Consider the following 18,730-nt stretch of genomic DNA (forward strand, 5'->3'; position numbering starts at 1 on the left):
CCTGGAAAGTGGAAAAGAGTACAGCCGACCATGAAGAATGGGAGGGATGAGGGCCACTGGTCTCACGGGAAAGAAACTACCCAGCTGCAAGTCTGCATTTGAGCACCCCTGCAAGCAGGCTGGAGCAGAGACTCCAGGGGAAGTTTGGTGTCTCTGTGCAGCCACAGATGGAGCATGTCCAGACACACTGATAGGAAAACACTGGGTTTGATACGTCTTTCAGGATCACAGTTAAATCTCTTTGATTCCTCTAAAATGCAGATTACTAAGGCTAGGAAAAGGGTTTCTATTTATTTTTCAATGAATCTTCAAGTCGTAAAATGTCTTAGGGGACCTCGTGCAATATCACAGCAGATGTTAAGAATCTTTCTGACGCATAAAGATTAGCTCTGGTGACAAGGACCTCACTGCTTTATGAGTCATCTCGAGTCACTAGATATTTCTTTCTCATGCTAACTGAAAGTACCTCTAAATGGTACCCACTGTTATGCCTCTTACTGTTGATATTTTTTTGGTATTAAGCCAAAAATCTATCTTCCTGTTACTTGGCCATATTGGTTCTATTTCTGTACTTGACTGTTAGATACTGGCACCTAAGATCTTTTAGCACTTAAATGCTACCCCTCTATGGCCCTCACTTGTTTTCACGTTCTCCTTGAAGTTTATACTCCAATAATACAAGTTGCAGATCACTGAACATGCCTTGTCCTGCCTTCACTCAGGGTTTCTTTCCCCTGCTTTATTTTTTTTTTTTTTAAAGATTTTATTTATTTATTCATGATAGTCACAGAGGAGAGAGAGAGAGAGGCAGAGACACAGGCAGAGGGAGAAGCAGGCTCCATGCACCGGGAGCCCGACGTGGGATTCGATCCCGGGTCTCCAGGATCACGCCCTGGGCCAAAGGCAGGCGCCAAACCGCTGCGCCACCCAGGGATCCCCTCTTTCCCCTGCTTTAAAACATGGTTCTCCTGGGACGCCTGGGTGGCTCAGTTGGTCAAGCATCTGTCTTTGGGTCAGATCATGGCCCCAGGGTCCTAGGATCAAGTCCCACTTTGGGCTCCTTGCGCAGGAGGAAGCCAGCTTCTCCCTCTGTTTGTGCGCACACTTTCTCTCAGACAAATAAATAAAATCTTTAAAAAAAACTCTGCTTCTCCTGATCAAAATGCCTCACTCATGAATATGCCAGGGAAATACTAACCTCCTTAAAGACAACTCGGTGGTATCTTCTCTGTGATAAAGGTTCTCAATCCTAAGTAGCCTCTAACACTCCCATTTCTCTGTTTTCACTGCACTCAAGACAAACTTCCACTCATCCTCACCTTGACAAAGACTATTTTGAAAAATATGGTTAAGTAATCCAAGGATGACCTTCACTTCCTGAACTCTACAGAATTAAAAAAAACTTTATTAATTGGTAGCTAGGGTTATGATTTTGCAATATATTTGTTTTGTGCCTATATCCTCATTACATTTTTTAAAAGATGGGGCCATGTCTTTTGATTTCTGTAAACCCAACTCTGAATACAGTGCCAAGAGTACAAGAGGTGTTAAATGTCGAATGTTTAGATGGATTTCCAGGAGCAACTAAATCTCACCAACCACAGGTAATTCAGCTGCATCCTAGATTTCTTGCCTACCTGAGCCTCAAATGGGATAACTTAAAATCTCAAAACATTTGGGAGAAGGAGGTGAAACATATATAACTAGAGGAAGATGGATGGATGGATAGGTGGATAGAGAGAGGATGGGTCTGAGAAAATGGGAAGAAGGCAGGACCTCACAGAACAGAAAAAGGTAAATTAAAACTTATTGGTATTAGGCTTTACTATGTTTAATGTTCATTGTATCATCTGTGCAAATACCAGCTCTACTCTTTTTAGCTATGTAAGCTATGTAAATATTTGTTGGTTTAAGCAAATATGGTCCAATGGTGTTACTTGTATTAACAAGCAACAAAAGGGTATTATAAAATCATACCAAAAACTCTGTAAGTTGGAAAAGTTAAAATTAAGATAGTGTAGGATAAGTTCTTGATGACGATCATAACATATTGCTTCAGTATACTTGATAGTGCAATTCTATCCCGGAAGTGACACTCTCCCGGAGGCAGCATGGAAACCGGAGGCCTCCATTCTGGGTTGGTAGCTATCCTTAGTGACTCATAAATTTGAATTTAAGATCAAGAGAGAACTCATATTGTTTTTCTTCCCACTCCCCAAAGCTAAAACAACCGTCTACATAAAGTTCTTTTCCATACTGCTTTTGATGGAGTGCTATTTTGTTGATTATACCTTTGGTATTTTTTAGGTTCCAACTATAAAAAAAAAGCTCCCAAAAGTTTGCCCTTTGTCTTCTTTAAAAAGAACTTTTTGAAAATCTTCCATCTTGACGTCATTTTGCAACTTAGAAACTTACGATTTGGCTCATGTAAATCCTACCTTAAAACATCTGGAAAATAATTTCAAGGCATATTATTTAATGTATGACAAGATTCAATATCTATAGTCCATCTGTTCTGTACAAGCAGCGAACGTCTTCACGTCTATGTGCTAAGTGTTGATAACTATGTCTCTTGCTAATTATCACTCAGCCATGATGAAAAAAGTGATGACTGTTTTAAACTTGTAGACATAGGTCCTATCAATCAATGTTAATCTGATTATTTGATTTACACCTTTTCATCACAGTATTTAGAATTAAGAGCTAGAAATGTGTAATTATTATTCCATTTTTTTTTGGATCCTTACACAAATAGAACCACATTTATTCATTATGCTGCATGCATCACAGAAACCCTAAAGAAGGTCTGACTGCAGTCTTAGAAATGATCTAGTGAACCTTCCCCCAAAATGGTAGAGAGAGGAAAACCAGCTCATAGGTGGATAAGTGACATGTCCAAGACCGCAGAACAAATGGCAGGCAGAACCGGGAAAGGGACCCAGCTTTCCTCACCTCTAATTTCTTGTCTTCCTACTACAACATGCTTTCTCCCAAGTTTTACACAAAACCTAGGGGACTGCCTCGAGTTAGGTGAAGAGACAAAAGAAAAGACTCATTGTACCACTTTACAATTATTTTTTCTCCCAGGAAATTAGGTTAGAAAAATATAAATATATCGGCTTTAAATATAGCCTTTAAATATATCGGCTCAGAAAATCTCATAAGGACTGAGTCACTATTAGGACTTCTTTCCACAAAGGTCTAAAATGTTTTCATACTAGCTAGTGAAATCACACGGGTCTACATCAGAATTTGAATATCTCACAAAAACCGTGAAGAATTTACTAACACTGTCATTTTGTGATTCACCAACTAATACCCCTGGTGTATTACTGATCTAAAAAGTTACATTTTGAAGTGAATTCATTTCCAATGGATGTGAAAAGGACAGATATGTTAAATTTTAAATGGGTAAGTAAAAAGAGTGACAAATTTTATCAGAACGTTTGATGATAGATATAAAATATATACATAAAATCGTCAGAGTGCTCAGATTTTAAGCTAATGCACTCTACTCAAGGTACCAAAAGTGTTATTTGTGAGGAAAAGGCGAATATCTTATTGGTGAAGGTCAACTTAATATTTTTTCAACTGGCAATTTCTTTCTTCTTCACATAATACAGATGAGATGACCCATTATTAATAGACTATAAAAACCGTTACAGATTTTAATTCTCCATAAAATACCAAATCATATTAAATAAGAAACTTTCAAATTTGCAAAAAGTAAACTTGAAATATTAAGTAACAAAGATTAAAATCCTCATTCTGATTATTTCAACATCATAACTGAAACCATCTGACATTTTTATTGGAAATTTATTCTAACACCATTTATTATGAAGTAGAATTTGGGTGTATTTTCCATCTCACTTTTAAAAAATTAACTCTAATTCCAATAACTTCAAAAATTGGTTTGGCAGGGAAAAATCAGATGAGATAAAAACCCGTAATCTGAACCAACATAAAATCAAAGTTGGTAAAAAGTTTGGCCAACAAATCCAGTGGGGAGTAAGGAGAAAAGCAAAATGAATTCTTCTTGAGCAAACATTTATGGATTGTGCACTGCGTTCATGCTACTCTGCTGAGCATGGAATCTTCTATAAAAAAAAAAAAAAAAAAAAAGAGTCCCCAGTAACTACAGGCATCAGTTAAGAGAGCAGCTTTGTTTGCGTCACGTTATGGACAAAATAGCCTCCCGACTCCTATATCACAGCAAAAGGAGGATCTGTTCTCCGTACTCTGCAGTTTACTCTCTTCTGTAAAGGTGGTCAGACAGGAAGCAGTTGGTCATGAAAACGCTCTGCTCTAGTCAACCGACGTCCAACTACATGCAACCGCGTGCTCCAGACGTCACTGTCAGACGCGCTCAGGACCCCTGCTTCCTATTGCTCCCACCCGTGGGGTCCCTGCCTGAACGCTGCTCTCTTACCTCCACCTGGGTCCTGTGGCACGCAAGCCCTACCTGTTACATTTACTGTCATCCCGGCCTCTCGAGACCCCTTGTTCTCTGACCACTCCCACCGTTAGTGTTCAGTTGTCATGTGTTCACTTCTATATAGTTTGTTATAAATTTTTCATGGGAAATCCTCAATAAGCATACATTTCTCAGCCATAGTGACTCATTCACTTGTTCATTCATTCATTCATTCATTCATTTTTTTATATTTTCCACAGTAGTCAACATAGTACTATACACATAGGAAATAGTCCATAAACACGGTAAATATTTTTGAATAAATTGAGAGAATATAGTTTAGAATAACACATCAAGAGTGGTCATATGAACTTGTAGAAAAATGTTGCTAAACAAAAAGGAATTAATTATAGAGCCTTTGAACAAAAGTCTCTTTTAAAACAAAGGAAGAAATTACCAGGCTATGATTCCTTATATCATCATAAAGGTTTTGTTTTCCAGGACACGGTTATAATAGTCAGACTGACTTACATGGCTTCCCCAGTAAACCCCCTAATTTGCAGTGTGTTCTGCTTGCTATGGGACAGGAAGCTTATGATGGGTGCAATTTTCTTTGTCCTTTAAAAGTTTTAAAAGGATATTGATGACAGCAAAGCTATATTTCATCCTCAAAGCAAATTATAATTAACTTTAAAATCCCATGCATCTTAATATAGTCATCATCTTTATTTTCTTATTATATTCATATTTTATTTGCTTGATTTTTACTTTTGTGTACGGGTTATCTTCTTTTTGTTATTAGTATGCTGCTGATGCGCAGCTTGTATAAAATCCACTATTGTAAATAAACTGTGTTTTTACTGTATCAAAAATTACGTTTTTCTAGACAATAGCTTTTGAGATTGTAACAGCTGGAGCATTTAAGCGGAGAAGCTTAGATTTACCTTAAATGCTACGATAACGTTTGAATGTTAATTAGATTAATATGAAAGCACACTGTTGAAATACGGTCTTCAATATTAACTGAAGCCAGAGTTCCTCCATTTCAACTTTAGTTGTTTCATGGAAGTATGAAGAACAACCAAATCTTTGCTTATTAGGTCTCTGGATTTACAGAATCACTGTATTCACAGTTAAGTTAATGGTACATGCATAAATTAACGGTACCTATCAAGTAACAAGAATCATAAATATGCTTTGAAGAAGTTTCAGGTCAAAAAACAGGCAAAATCTAAGCTTTATGAAGCACATTTCTACAACAAGCACTCAACTTACCTCCAATAGATGAGAATACCCACAAGAACCACTAGACAGATAAAAGTCAGGGCTGACACGATCACAAGGGGTATAACTGCCTTCTTCTCGGATTCCAGCCCCTCAGCTAGACCAATACGAGACTCATGGCTACTATTACTGGCCTCTGTAGTTGGAGAAAATTGAGAGAGTTGATATTGAAGCTTAAGAAAAAGTCACAACATTTTTCAACCGAGTAATCGCAACCTTCATTGCTGTTGCTTACCTTTACAATTTCAAATAAAAAAATGTCTACCTTTACAAGCCGGTTTAAGTAAAACAAGGTTTAAAAAGTAAGGCAGGCTATCAGAGCAGAGACTGGCACCTAGGTACGGGTGCTGTGGCAAGAAATGAGCATAACACTGCCCTGAAAGGTTTGCTAAAAAGAAAACAGAAGTATTAAAATAAGAAAAACGATCCAGTTTTTAAATAAAATGACCAGGAAAAACAATGCGACTTACTGTACCATATATCATCTTGATTTTCCAAGTGTGATTTTAATAAAATGTTTCTGATCCTGCAATTAAGTAAGTAGCTAGGAGCAATTAATAATTCCATAAAGAGGGAATCTTGGAATAACCCTTCGTACATTAAGATAACCATTCAATCCAGAAAACTATTAAAAATTTAAACATAGGTTTCTCGTAAAGTGACAGCAAATGACTATTTTTGTGACCAGTTGGGTACACTATCGTTCTAGTACTTTTGAAATCATTGCAACTGGAGCAATCCTTCCAAGTTGCTAAAAAGAGTTTCAGAACTTCAGCGTATCTGCGGCCGGTCACAATGCTTCCCTTCTACTTTGAGGCATGTGCAGTGGCGAACCAAGGCAACTGGACATTACGAGTGCTCTGCTGTGATATGCTGACACTGCTACGGAGTTAAAGCTCTCAGCGTGTGCCTGCAGAAGTTCTGGAAGAACCACACTGACGTGCCCCCTGAGAGTCTATATTGCTTTCTAGACACCTGGCACATGAGGTGCTTTTATGCCAAGCAACTCACTTTAGTTGATATGAGACAAAGGGAATCGATTTAATTTAAAGGTTTCAGAATAAATTTGGGAGTAATAAATTCACAAATACAGCCCTGAAGTATACCTAACGGCAGAGCGCTTCAGATTTAAAATGGTGGCTTCCTTCTGAAAGATGAAGCAGAAAGGGTCAAGAATTTAGTCCATTGATTGAAGAAATGTATCCGTAGACAAAGGACACCCAAATTTCCCTAGACATTTGTTCTTCTAATTATGGATGCATTTGCTAGAAAAGAGTAGAATCCAAAGGTGTGACTTAAAAAATCATAAAACTGAGTAAAAATTGGGAATACTGTAAATCAACTGATCCCTCAGCTGTAGTTAATATTCTTGTGAGAGACCCAAGCTTTAGTTTCTATTCTGTTAATCATATGCTCTGGTCATTACACATTATGATGAGGCTCATCTAGAAGCCTAAATAATCTGATGGTGAAAGCACTGAAAGAAAGTTTCCTTATAAAATTTAAGAAAGGATCTTGTTTTAATACATAATTGTCTTCACTTTTTTTTTCTTGACTATAATATTGTTACCTAAATGGACATTTTGAGGCTAAACAATGAAATAATTCACTTCGTAAAGTCCCTGGCACCTAGAAATTACAAATGGCAGTTAATATCATTATCTAAATCATTCATTCTTGAAATGTGGTTCTCAGAATATTGGCATTGGCATCACCTGGAACTTGTTAGAAATGCCAATTTGGGGCCCCATGCCAACCATCACAAATATGCTGAATCGGAAACTCTGTGGGTAAGGCCTAGAAATCTGTGTTTTAACAAGCCTTCCAGGTGATTTTGATCCACATTAATGTTTGAGAACCAATAATGTACATTAATTTATGTACAACGTGAGCTTATATAATTACGTGACCACAAATATTTATAGAAATATGCACATAGGTGTATATATATATGCATGTATGTAAATACATATCTCACTTTATATATGTACGTGCATATGTATATATGAGATAGATCTGATCACATATGTGATATATATGTAAGATTCAGAACACATAAAATATGTAACAAATTACCATATATATCACACTCACTATACACATGCACTATATACACACATGCACACATAGAAAATCTTGTGATACAGACTTTACTCGTAAGTTCTCTGGAAGGCCTGATTTTAAAATAAACCTTTTTACTGAGGAGTCAGAATGATAAATCCATGGTAATTATATATTAGGAAACCCAGGTATTTTATTCAAGATGAGATACTACATGAAAGTATAGATAATACTGGCTAGCTAAGTGTCTGCTAGTGTTGAATGTCAGGGTCATGAGTTCAACCCCCACGTCGGATGCAGAGATTATCTTAAAAAATAAAATATATAAAATTCAAAAAATATATTTATAAAAAAAAGAAGCACGATCAACTGATTGCTTTACATGTTGCAGTGAGGAATGACTACTGGTATTGATCTTTAGATTCATCAGTTGAGACTAAAATACCTATTTTGATATGGTTCAGGAGTGTATATGAGTTACCTAAATAGGACAATAATCTTCCAACAGATGACTAGTAAACATAAATGAGATTAATACTTCAAAATACATTTTTAAAAGAAAACAGTATAATTTTGGCATTACAAATTAAGCATCATATATATTTTATTGTCCTCAATGATGAAAGCATAGTCTCTAAGAGATGGACACCAACAACACATGATTCCAGTCTCAGTTTTGTGTTAACTTTCTTTGAGACCTGAATCAAGTAATTTAGTATCTTTGGGTCTCAGTTTATGCCTTCATAAATTGCAGATACTCATATTTGCTGCCTCATCTACTTGGTTTTAGGGAGCATGTCTCATAAGTTATTCTACGGTCTAGAAGTGCATAATAAAATAGTAAGTTTCAGAATTACCCTGTTGCATTTGATAAGGAGGCATATTCAATTACGTTATAAGACAGATACAGTATTAAAAGTAGACAAGAATTTTTCCCTGATTTGTTTGATCTTATTACTCCATTAATTATGTTACCTGGTAATATTGGAAGTTATATTCCTACTGTTTTCTCCTCATCAGTGGGAGAACATACTCTTCATAATTAATCACATTAGTGCACTGATAAGAAATTACTAAGTTTTAATCGATAATTCTAGGTTTGGCACGTTGCAATATATATAGTTTCTCCATAACAGCATAATCTAGCAAGGACATATGATGATGTTACTACCTAGTAAGATAGAAAAAAAAAAAAAAAAAAGGATGAATTCCTAATATGTCTTTAAAATAAATCTAATAATTTTTTTTTAAAAAAGCCATGTACTATAATTGAAGCCAGATAACAATCATATATATGGCAACACTAATGAATATGGTGACCTATGGATTCATTATTCATTCTCACATATCAGAGTGTAATGTTTAAACTGGAATGCAATGTTAAATAGGTATCAAGTCAGAATGTAGAAAAACTTCTCTATCAAAATGTACAAACTTTTAATTGCTGCTGCACTGAAAGAAAAATATACAACTAATTCAAAGGATGGAAATAACGAAGAGAAAAAAATGTCCTAATGAGACTGGTATCTATGATATGGCTTATAAGTATCTGCATCTATGAAGTAAGATTACGAGATGGTACCTTAAACTATCTTTTGACTTACTATGTTGAGATTTAAATATTTTCATTGTTAATTTTTAAAATGCCTTAAAATTTAACAAACTATAAAATTCCTACGATCAACTCAATGAAATTATCTGGTATTTCATATGCTTAATGGTATTGAATTTCCCTTTCTCCCCATTGGTATTTAAAACAAACATCTGTATTATATATGTTGCAGGTAATCTGCTCAGAGAAACAGCTGGCCAATAACTAATTTGCATAAAATACATTAACAAATGAAATGCATTTCTACAGAGAATGTTCTAGTGTTTTACATCTTGTCATACAATACCTATACAGACTATGCATATTAATGCCATTCTCTAACTTCTTAGAAAGGCGAATCACTGCAAGTCCAAAGTAGAACGTATCTTGTTAGTTCACACTGCCCTCTTTAGGCAACATTAGGGTAACCAAACAAAGACGACTTGAAAAAATTAAAACCTTAAAAAAAAAAAAAAAGATCTTAGCATTAACTCTCAAAACTCAGCAACAGAACCCTTTAAAGCTCCCCAGGCTGACGTGGATGTGCAGACTATCATATCTTTTCCATGGGGTGGGTCAGAGAGGTGTTTCTATCATATTATTACTATCAGAATTTAATCATCCACTTTATCATTCAGTGAGATTAGATCACATCTTACTTTAGAACATAAGTGAATATAAAAGTTAAACTGTCCAAAAACAGCACACTCCAGTCTATCATTTAAAAGGCAGTATACTAAAAATGCATTGCACACACATAATTGCTCCTACATGGAACTGGCATCTTGAAGAATATGAAAAATTTAGAATAAATAAAAAACGTTTTTTTTTTTCTCTCTGCTACCAAAGCATGTCGAGTATTCGTTTGAAATGAGTAAAATAATACTTTAAAAACTGTAAATTGATTATGTCGAATGTCTTGATTCAAAAACAAAACGATGTGCCACTTTACCACTGCCTCCTTCCATGGTTTTTCTATTTTTGGAGGAAGAAAACCACCACACCTCGGTCTATCTCTCGGATCCAGAACTAACCTGCCTCTGAAATGTTGAATACTTCCGAGTGCCTGCTAGTCACCGTCGGCGTGGAGGACTGAGGGGATCTGGGGGGGGTTTCTGAGTCACCTGCTTCCAGGCCCCCATCCACATCTCTCTCATTAATGTCTGGAAAACTGAAATCTGTGGAGGTGTCGTTGTCATTCAGGTTATCCACGAGGGCGTGCCCTGAGCCGCTCTCTTCGTCACCGGCAACCACGGCCCATGCTCCGGGCTCCGGGGGGCGAGGAGGCCGGGCCTTCCCGGTCTGAGGGTCATGTTCCTGCTCCCCGCTCCGGGGCTCTTGGGGCGGCTCGGGCGCTGGCGGGGATTTCTCAGCGCCTCTGTGCGGGGCCGCCTGACTGTCTGCTATCACACCTGTGCCTTTACTGTCTTCCGCAGAGCTTTCAGATAGTGACCCTGAGGTCGGGGCGGCCTGATCCACACGACTGCCCTCTCGGGTGTCTGCCTCGCTCGTTACCCTTTCCTGGGACTCCCTATAGGAGGAGCACCACATACACCTGCTCACGGACAGGCCTTCTCTCTCCCTGTCGTCGTCGTCGTCGTCATAATCGTCAGAATCCCCATCGTCACCACCACCCACTAAACCAGCATCAGCCCTGGCACTCGGGATCTGCCCGGAAGCTGGTTTGGAAGGAAGGAGCACCTTGGTTGTGGGGACAGGGCTCTGTGTGCCGGTGGGGACAGCTGTGATGGAAGCGTACACACTTGCTGGGGGAACAGAATGACGGGTGGTTACAGGCGAGTCAGAAAACGTGGCTGGAGCCCCAGCCAACACCTCGTTGGCCAGGGACACGTAGGTGGAGGTGAGAAGCTCATGGGGATATACGAGCTCGCTCGTGACTGTGCTCAGTGGTGCAGCCGTCGGTAAGGCAGGGGTAGCAGGTGCACGCCTTCCGCCCTGGGTGAGCGCATGGCTCACCTGAAGACTGGCCGTCGAGGTTGGAGCCTCAGCCAACACCTCGTTGGCCAGGGACCCCTCGGTGGAGGTGAGAAGCTCATGGGGATATACGAGCTCGCTCGTGAGTGTGCTCAGTGGTGCAGTTGTCGGTAAGGCAGGGGTAGCAGGTGCACGCCTTCCGCCCTGGGTGAGCGCATGGCTCACCTGCAGCCTGGCCGTGGAGGCTGGAACCCCAGCCAACGCCTCTTCGGCCAGGGACCCCTCGGTGGAGGTGAGAAGCTCATGGGGATATACGAGCTCGCTCGTGAGTGTGCCTAGTGGCGCAGCCGTCGGTAAGGCAGGGGTAGCAGGTGCACGCCTTCCACCCGGGGCGAGCGCATGGCTCACCTGCAGACTGGCTGTGGAGGCTGGAACCCCAGCCAACACCTCGTTGGCCAGGGACCCGTCGGTGGAGGTGAAGACCTCATGGGGATATAGGAGCTCGCTCGTGAGTGTGCTCAGTGGTGCAGTTGTCGGTAAGGCAGGGGTAGCAGGTGCACGCCTTTCACCCGGGGCGAGCGCATGGCTCACCTGCAGCCTGGCCGTGGAGGCTGGAGCCCCAGCCAACACCTCGTCGGCCAGGGACCCGTCGGTGGAGGTGAGAAGCTCATAGGGATATAGGAGCTCGGTCGTGAGTGTGCTCGGTGGCGCAGTTGTCGGTAAGGCCGGGGTAGCAGGTGCACGCCTTCCACCTGGGGCGAGCGCATGGCTCACCTGCAGCCAGGCCGTGGAGGCTGGGGCCCCAGCCAGCACCTCGTGGGCCAGGGACCCGTCGGTGGAGGTGAGAAGCTCATGGGGATACAGGAGCTCGCTCGTGAGTAAGGCCGGGGTAGCAGGTGCACGCCTTCCGCCCGGGGCGAGCGCACGGCTCACCTGCAGCCCGGCCGTGGGCAGCGGCTCCTCACTGAGCAAGGACGGAGCCCACTGCGAACTTTGGCGACTAGGCCACAGCGGTTCGAAGGATTTCTCAGTTGCACGAGAAACGGTTGAACCCTGGGGGTTAGCGGCGGGCCCCAGGGCCCCGGGGGCGGACGCGGTTACCCCCGGGGCGGCCCCGCCTTGCCCCCTCCCGGGTCCCGGGCTGCCAGGCGTCGGGGGCTCTCGCGGCGCGGGCGGGGCGGCGGTGGGCGCGGCGTGCCCCTCGGGGGCCCGCAGGGAGGGCTGCAGCGGCTCCGCGGGGAGGGCCGACGGCTCGCAGGGGGGCGGCGGGGCGGGGGCGGGGGCAGCAGCGGGCTCGCGGGGGGCGGCGCCCAGCGCAGGGGTCGGCCCGGCCGCCCCGAGGGCCTGCGCCCCGACGGCGTCCTCCGGGGCGTCCTCCGGGGCGTCCTCCGGGGCGTCGTCCGGGGCGTCGGGCACCCCCTGCGGGGCGGGCTCGGGGCGGAGCGCGACGTCGGCCTCCGCTCGCGGCCCCGCCTGCCCGGGGGGCACAGGTGCGGCGCTTGGCGTCGCGGGGCCCGGCCGGCCGTCGGGGGCGGGGAGCGCGCTGTCCGCGGGGGCGCCCGACCAGTCGGCGTCGCCGTCACCGTCGCCGTCGCCGTCCCCGTCCCCCGACGCGCCGGGCGGGGGCAGCAGCGGGGGCGCGGGGGGCGCGGGCAGCACAAGCGTCGGGGAAGCGGCGGCGGCGGAGTCACGGGGCGCGGCGTGCGGGGTCGGGGCCGGGGCCGGGGCAGGGGCGCGGCTGGCAGCGGCAGGGCTGGCGCTGCGGGTCGGGCCGGCAAGCAGCGGGGGGGCTAGAGGGCGGGCCGGGCTAGCGCGGGCGGGCCGGGCGGGCGTCTCACCGTGGGAGCCGGGCGGCGTGCTGGGCGGGTGCGCCGCGCTCGCGGGGGGCCGCGGGGGGCCCGGGTCCTGCCGTCCGGGGGGCGCCGTCGGGGCCGAGGCCGCGCTGGCGGAGGGCGGCCCGTGCGCGCCGGGGGTCGCGGGGGTCGCGGGGGTCGCGGGGGTCGCGGGGGCGCGCGGGGCCGAGGGCTGCGCGGAGCCGGGCCCGCCTGCGTCGGAGGCGGCGTCGGGCGGGGGCTCCTCGGGCCCGGAGCCGGAGCCGGAGCCGGAGCCCGACGCGGCTGGCTCCCCGGGGGCGGGCCCCGCGGGCGGGGGCGGGGGCGGGGGCGCGGGCGGGGCTGCGGCGCGGGAGCCCCCGGAGCCCCCGGAGCCCGGGGAGTCGGCGGCGCGCGGGGCCAGCCCGAGCGCGGTCAGCAGGCCCTCGTCCTCGCCCAGGTCGCTGGACGCCTCCGGGGACTCGGCCCCCGACCCCGCGGGCCCCGGCAGGTGCAGCTGGGAGCGGCCGGGCGCGGGGGTCCCGGGGAGCCCTGGGCGGGGGGCGGGCGCCGTGACCCCCCGGGAGGTGGGGCGCACGCCCTGCCCCGGGGCTCCGCCTGCCCTCGCCGGGGTTCGGCGGGGCTCGGCCTCGTCGCGTTGGGTCCCCGCGAGCTTGTAGCCGGCTGTGGTCGGAGTCTGGGGCTCCTCCCTCCGCAGGTGGCTTGTGGCGCCGTCTCTGCGGGGATGCACGAGAGCGTCCTCTCCGCTGTCTTCGCCCCCGTCTTCCTCCTTTGAAAAGCAAACGAGATTCAATGGGACCTAAGGAAGGAGGAAGCGCCCGAATGCGCAATGACGCCTCACACCGCCCTGCACCGCTCACCTCCACGGCGCGAACCCAGGCCGCGCCCGCCCTCCCCTGCCTCCAGCCCAGGACCCTTCTCGTCCCCCTCCCAGGACACTCCGCAAACCCCTGAGGACACCTGTTCACGGCTGCCTTTATTCTTTTTTTTTTTTTTTAATTTTTATTTATTTATGATAGTCACAGAGAGAGAGAGAGGCAGAGACACAGGCAGAGGGAGAAGCAGGCTCCATGCACCGGGAGCCCGATGTGGGATTCGATCCCGGGTCTCCAGGATCGCGCCCTGGGCCAAAGGCAGGCGCCAAACCGCTGCGCCACCCAGGGATTCCCTTTCATTTTGTTTTAAATATTTTCCACTCAAGGCATAGGTGGACATCGTCGTCTTCTTTTATATTTAAAAAAGTTTTTATTTAAATCCAATTAACATCTATTATTATTGTCTTAAAATATTTTATTTATTTGAGAGAGAGAGGGAGAGGGACGAGTAGACTCCAGCTGAGCACAGAGCCTGACCGGGAGCTCGATCTCAGGACCCTGAGACCATGGCCTGGGCCAACACCAAGAGGCCAGACACTTCACCAACTGAGCCACCAGGTGCCCCACAGACACTCTGTTAAAAACAAATTGTCAGAGTATGCTTCTAGCACCAGGTAATTTTATATTTTCCTTTGAAACACCATTGGGGTGACCCAGTCTTTCAGGAACACTTGTCACTGCTGTGGCCCAGGAGCACTCTGGCTAGAGGTCAACCAAGACCCATGGTTTTTGCTGTTTGTTTTTTCTTTTTTAACTGTGCATTTTATGACATGTCTAATCATGTGCTTCAAAAACAAAACGGCCACAGGTGTCGTCCAGGTAGGCTATGGGACATGCTGTTGTCACTCTGAAGCCTGGGATGTGAACCTCCTCGTGAACCGTGCTTCCCTTTAGGGGGACACAAGGGGAGGCAAGGCAGCAGCGAGCCCAGGTCCCCGGGCTTCCACTCCAGCTCGCTCTCGTCCCCAGCCTTCTCTCTGCTTCCCAAAAAGGTGTGAAGAGAGCGTACGCACACATTCACCCCCAGAGAAAGCAAAGGAAACGGCCACCCCTCACGCAGCGCGGCAGCCCTGTCCCCGCCGCAGACTCCGGGTCACCACCTGGACTGGTGGACATGAAACAGCTGCAGCGGAGCCGGTCTCCTCATCTGCTCTCCCCGCCCCGGCGGCCGGCTTTCAAAGACCAGCCTCCGCTGCTATTGCCCCCGTCAGCCTCAGCAGCATTTAGGGACTTTCTTCAAACACCCAGCCAGGGCGTGACGGTTAACGTCAAATCTGGCCGCACAACATAACCCATGGGGCTGGGACATTTATCACATGGGGGGGGGGTGCTGGAGACTCCAAAGGGGCCTGAGGGGTGGGGGTCAGGCAGGGGGCTCCCGGCCTGGCTTTTCCTCCAGCCTGATCCTCAGATCCCTCAGAGCCGGAGAGATCAAGGGGCTACCTCTGTTGGCCCGCAGGACTGTCACTTGTCAGATCTTTTAAAGTCACATCCCTTAAAAGAAGAAAACTGACAGTACAAATTAGTAAGAACTAACCAATTTTAGGAGAAAGAATCTGAATCTTAAACTGTGTTCATATACCTCTCAGAATCTGATGAAAATGGGGGTGCTGGGATGGAGCAGTCGGTTAAGCATCCAACACTTGGTTTCGGCTCAGGCCCTGATCTCAGGGTCATGGGATAGAGCCCTGGGTCAGGCTCTGTGCTCAGTGCAGAGTCTGCTCGAGACTCTCTCTCCCTCTCCCTCTGGTCCTGCCCCCTGCCCACGCTCTCGGTCTCTAAACTAAATAAAGAAATCTTTTAAAAAATGTGATGAAAATGAGGTGCCATTCATTGATCCTACCTAACCTTACATCTTGTAGATCTCTATGAAGGCATGTGACCTCATGTCAACACTTCAAGAACAGATCATTCATCCTCTATGATTACTTTATACAAACCTGAAACCACAAATATTTTAATGTATACTCCTTCCTATATTTTCTTATGAAGTTACTGTGGATCTTTCTTCCACTATGGTTTTGAACTGTGTCACACCTGTTATTCTTCACAGCTTCCATTTAGGAAATTTTATTGTAAGGCCTGGATCATGCTGGAGATACTTTATCCTTCAAAGTAATGCATTTTTATTTGAAGACAATCTAAGAAACATCGCCCAAACTATTGGCTTCCAAATTCAGTTTTTAAAGACCATTACATGGACCCTGGGTGGCTTGGCAGATGAGTGCCTGCCTTCGACCCAGGGCGTGATCCTGGAGTTCTGGGATCGAGTCCCACATCGGGCTGCCCGCAGGGAGCCTGCTTCTACCTCTGCCTGCATCTCTGCCTCTCTCTCTCTCTCTGTCTCTCATAAATGAATGAATGAATGAATGAATGAATGAATGAATGAATAAATAAATAAATAACCATTACAGATACGTTCCAGGAATCTGCCAACATTCATCCCTGCATGAATCCGTGGTAGTGAATAGTGTCATGCATGGACTAAATATTTGTACCTCCCTGAATTCCTATGTAGAAATCCTACCCCTCAGAGTGATGGTATTAGGAAGTGTAGCCTTTGGGAAGTAACTGAGATTAGATGAGGTCTTAAGGGTAGATCTTCATGAATGGGATTAATGCTCTTCTAGGAAGAGTCATGAGAGACCTTGCTGCTTCTGCTCTGCTCTCTACCGTGTGAAGATGCAACGAGAAGCCGGCAGTCTGCACCCTGGTGATCGCGGCTAGGTTTACACCTATCCATGTGTAGGCACACAGACACACACAAAGGTATCCTTGGCTGGATTTTGTGAACTCTCGTTGAAAGGTAGACTGCTCACTTTGGTAGAATAATCCTTTGTGTATAAATTAATCCTTTAATTTTTATAAGACATAAAAATTATTGAGATAATTCTACGTGTGAAAATACAACCTAGCGGCTATTCATTGCCAGATAGTAGTAGCATTAGTTATCATGCTCTATGGCCTCATACACACATACATACATACGTGTACATTTGTATTACATTAAGAACAGCACCTGCATTTAACATAATTTCAGTTACGATGAACAGTACATTTGGCTGTACGGTGAGACAGAAGATGCACCAGTCATTTTGTCTCTATTTTAAAAATTGAGCTAATGTTAAAATTTATAAATCTTTTAAAGTACTTATTTACTTATAGGACGTTATGTTAGCAACAAACATTTATAATAATAATCCATACACAATTGTTTAGATTCAATGGGCAGAAGCGTATATACAACCTATATTTTGGCTCATATTTATATCAATCTGTCAGCCATTAGTTATTTATAAATAAACTGCAGAAATGTTAAGAATTGGTTAAATATTAGTCTTTTAGAAAAACTTGAACATTGAAAAAATTCTGAGTTATAGTTTATAGCTATAATTATCTTGAAAGTTCACTTTTTAAATTATCACCAACCTTTTTGGTTTTTTTTTTATTATACTATCAAAGTGTCTTCCAACTCTTCCGTGGAGGAATCATGTATATCAATTACATGCCTACCTACGAAGCTCAGCAACTAACTCCTACAATGAATAATGCCGCACAAACTTTGGTTAATGCAACATCTGAAATCTAGCCAATAACTGAAAAAATACTTTTTAATTTTAAAACATTGTAATATGAAAAGAGCCATAATACCTTGACTATTTCTTCAGTTCCAATCAATTCAGGGAAGAGGTCAAGTTCTACAAAAATAGAAACAAAATTATTAAAATGTTTATTCAACTATTTCAACCATGTGGGTTTACCTTTGGATGGAAAGAGGAGAGAGAAGGGGGGGGGGGAAGGCTTTTTAGCTTTGAAAATACAGAATCTCCAAAAATAAAAATCTCAGATTTTAGTTTCCGACAGTACTGAACACTGCGTAACACGCCACCACGCCAACCTACGTGAAGCTGCAGTCGAAGCCTTCATTTCTATCCTCTACCCCAACTCCCTTCTCCTTCCTCCTCCCCTCGTGTGTGACTGAAGCTAAGAAGGGAGAGGGGGACAGGCTGACACTACGGAGTATTAAAAAACCCAAATGATTTTTTCTCAGTGTAGACCTCCATCTTTAACAGGTTGATAGTTAGGGAAATGCCAGGGATTAGGGGGAGAATTGACAGGACTTATTTTCTTATTCGGCTTCTTATCCCTTCAGTTCCTCTTCGGAGTGAGGTCAAATGATCCTCTTATACCGTGGATTTGGGCTCACGCTCAGACGTACGCAGGGCATTGCACCAAGTGGCCGATGTCTTCCCGCAGGTCCAGCCTGGTGGCCGCAGGACCACATCATCCCAGTCCCTGCATCATCCCAGTCCCTCCTCTCCAGGGAAACCCGGCTGTGCTGTTTAGACGGGGAATGCACTGGCCAGGATCATTCAAGCCTGCTATTCCCAAGGACCAGATTCCGTGTATTTCCAGTACATGGATTATCTCGATCTTAAAACCTGTCCGCGAATGAGGAGAGACTAGGCACTGGTTCTCTCCCGCCACAAGGAGACCACACGGGTCACTGAGGGCCGAGCGAGAAGCAGGTTCACTCCGCATCTGAGCTGCGTCGGGCTCAGCTGGAACGAGCGTTAGCACAGCGATGCTTCTCTTGTTCCTATTACTTCACAGAATCTCATTCCACCCCCGACACTCACGCTCTTCCCTAGCCCAGTGCTGCTTGTGGCCTCTAGGTATCCTCAGGGGAGATGCACATTCTCTAAAGTTTTCAAAGGTAAAAGTAAACTAACAG

At 45.3% G+C, this 18,730-nt stretch overlaps 1 protein-coding gene across 1 annotated transcript in view; it reads right to left on the bottom strand.

The window, feature by feature from the left end:
• The window catches only part of PTPRZ1 (protein tyrosine phosphatase receptor type Z1), a 156,241-nt gene that overhangs the window by 31,390 nt on the left and 106,121 nt on the right, over window positions 1–18,730 (bottom strand). The window contains exons 11-14 of the mRNA XM_077855943.1: window positions 17,647–17,693; window positions 13,452–13,889; window positions 10,388–13,364; window positions 5,693–5,837 (exon numbers count right to left, since the gene is read on the bottom strand). Of these exons, the coding sequence (XP_077712069.1) occupies window positions 5,693–5,837; window positions 10,388–13,364; window positions 13,452–13,889; window positions 17,647–17,693 (3,607 nt within the window). The remainder of the gene's footprint in view (window positions 1–5,692; window positions 5,838–10,387; window positions 13,365–13,451; window positions 13,890–17,646; window positions 17,694–18,730) is intronic.

The sequence above is a fragment of the Canis aureus genome, chromosome 18, assembly GCF_053574225.1.
Source record: "Canis aureus isolate CA01 chromosome 18, VMU_Caureus_v.1.0, whole genome shotgun sequence".
NCBI classification, from domain to species: domain Eukaryota; kingdom Metazoa; phylum Chordata; class Mammalia; order Carnivora; family Canidae; genus Canis; species Canis aureus.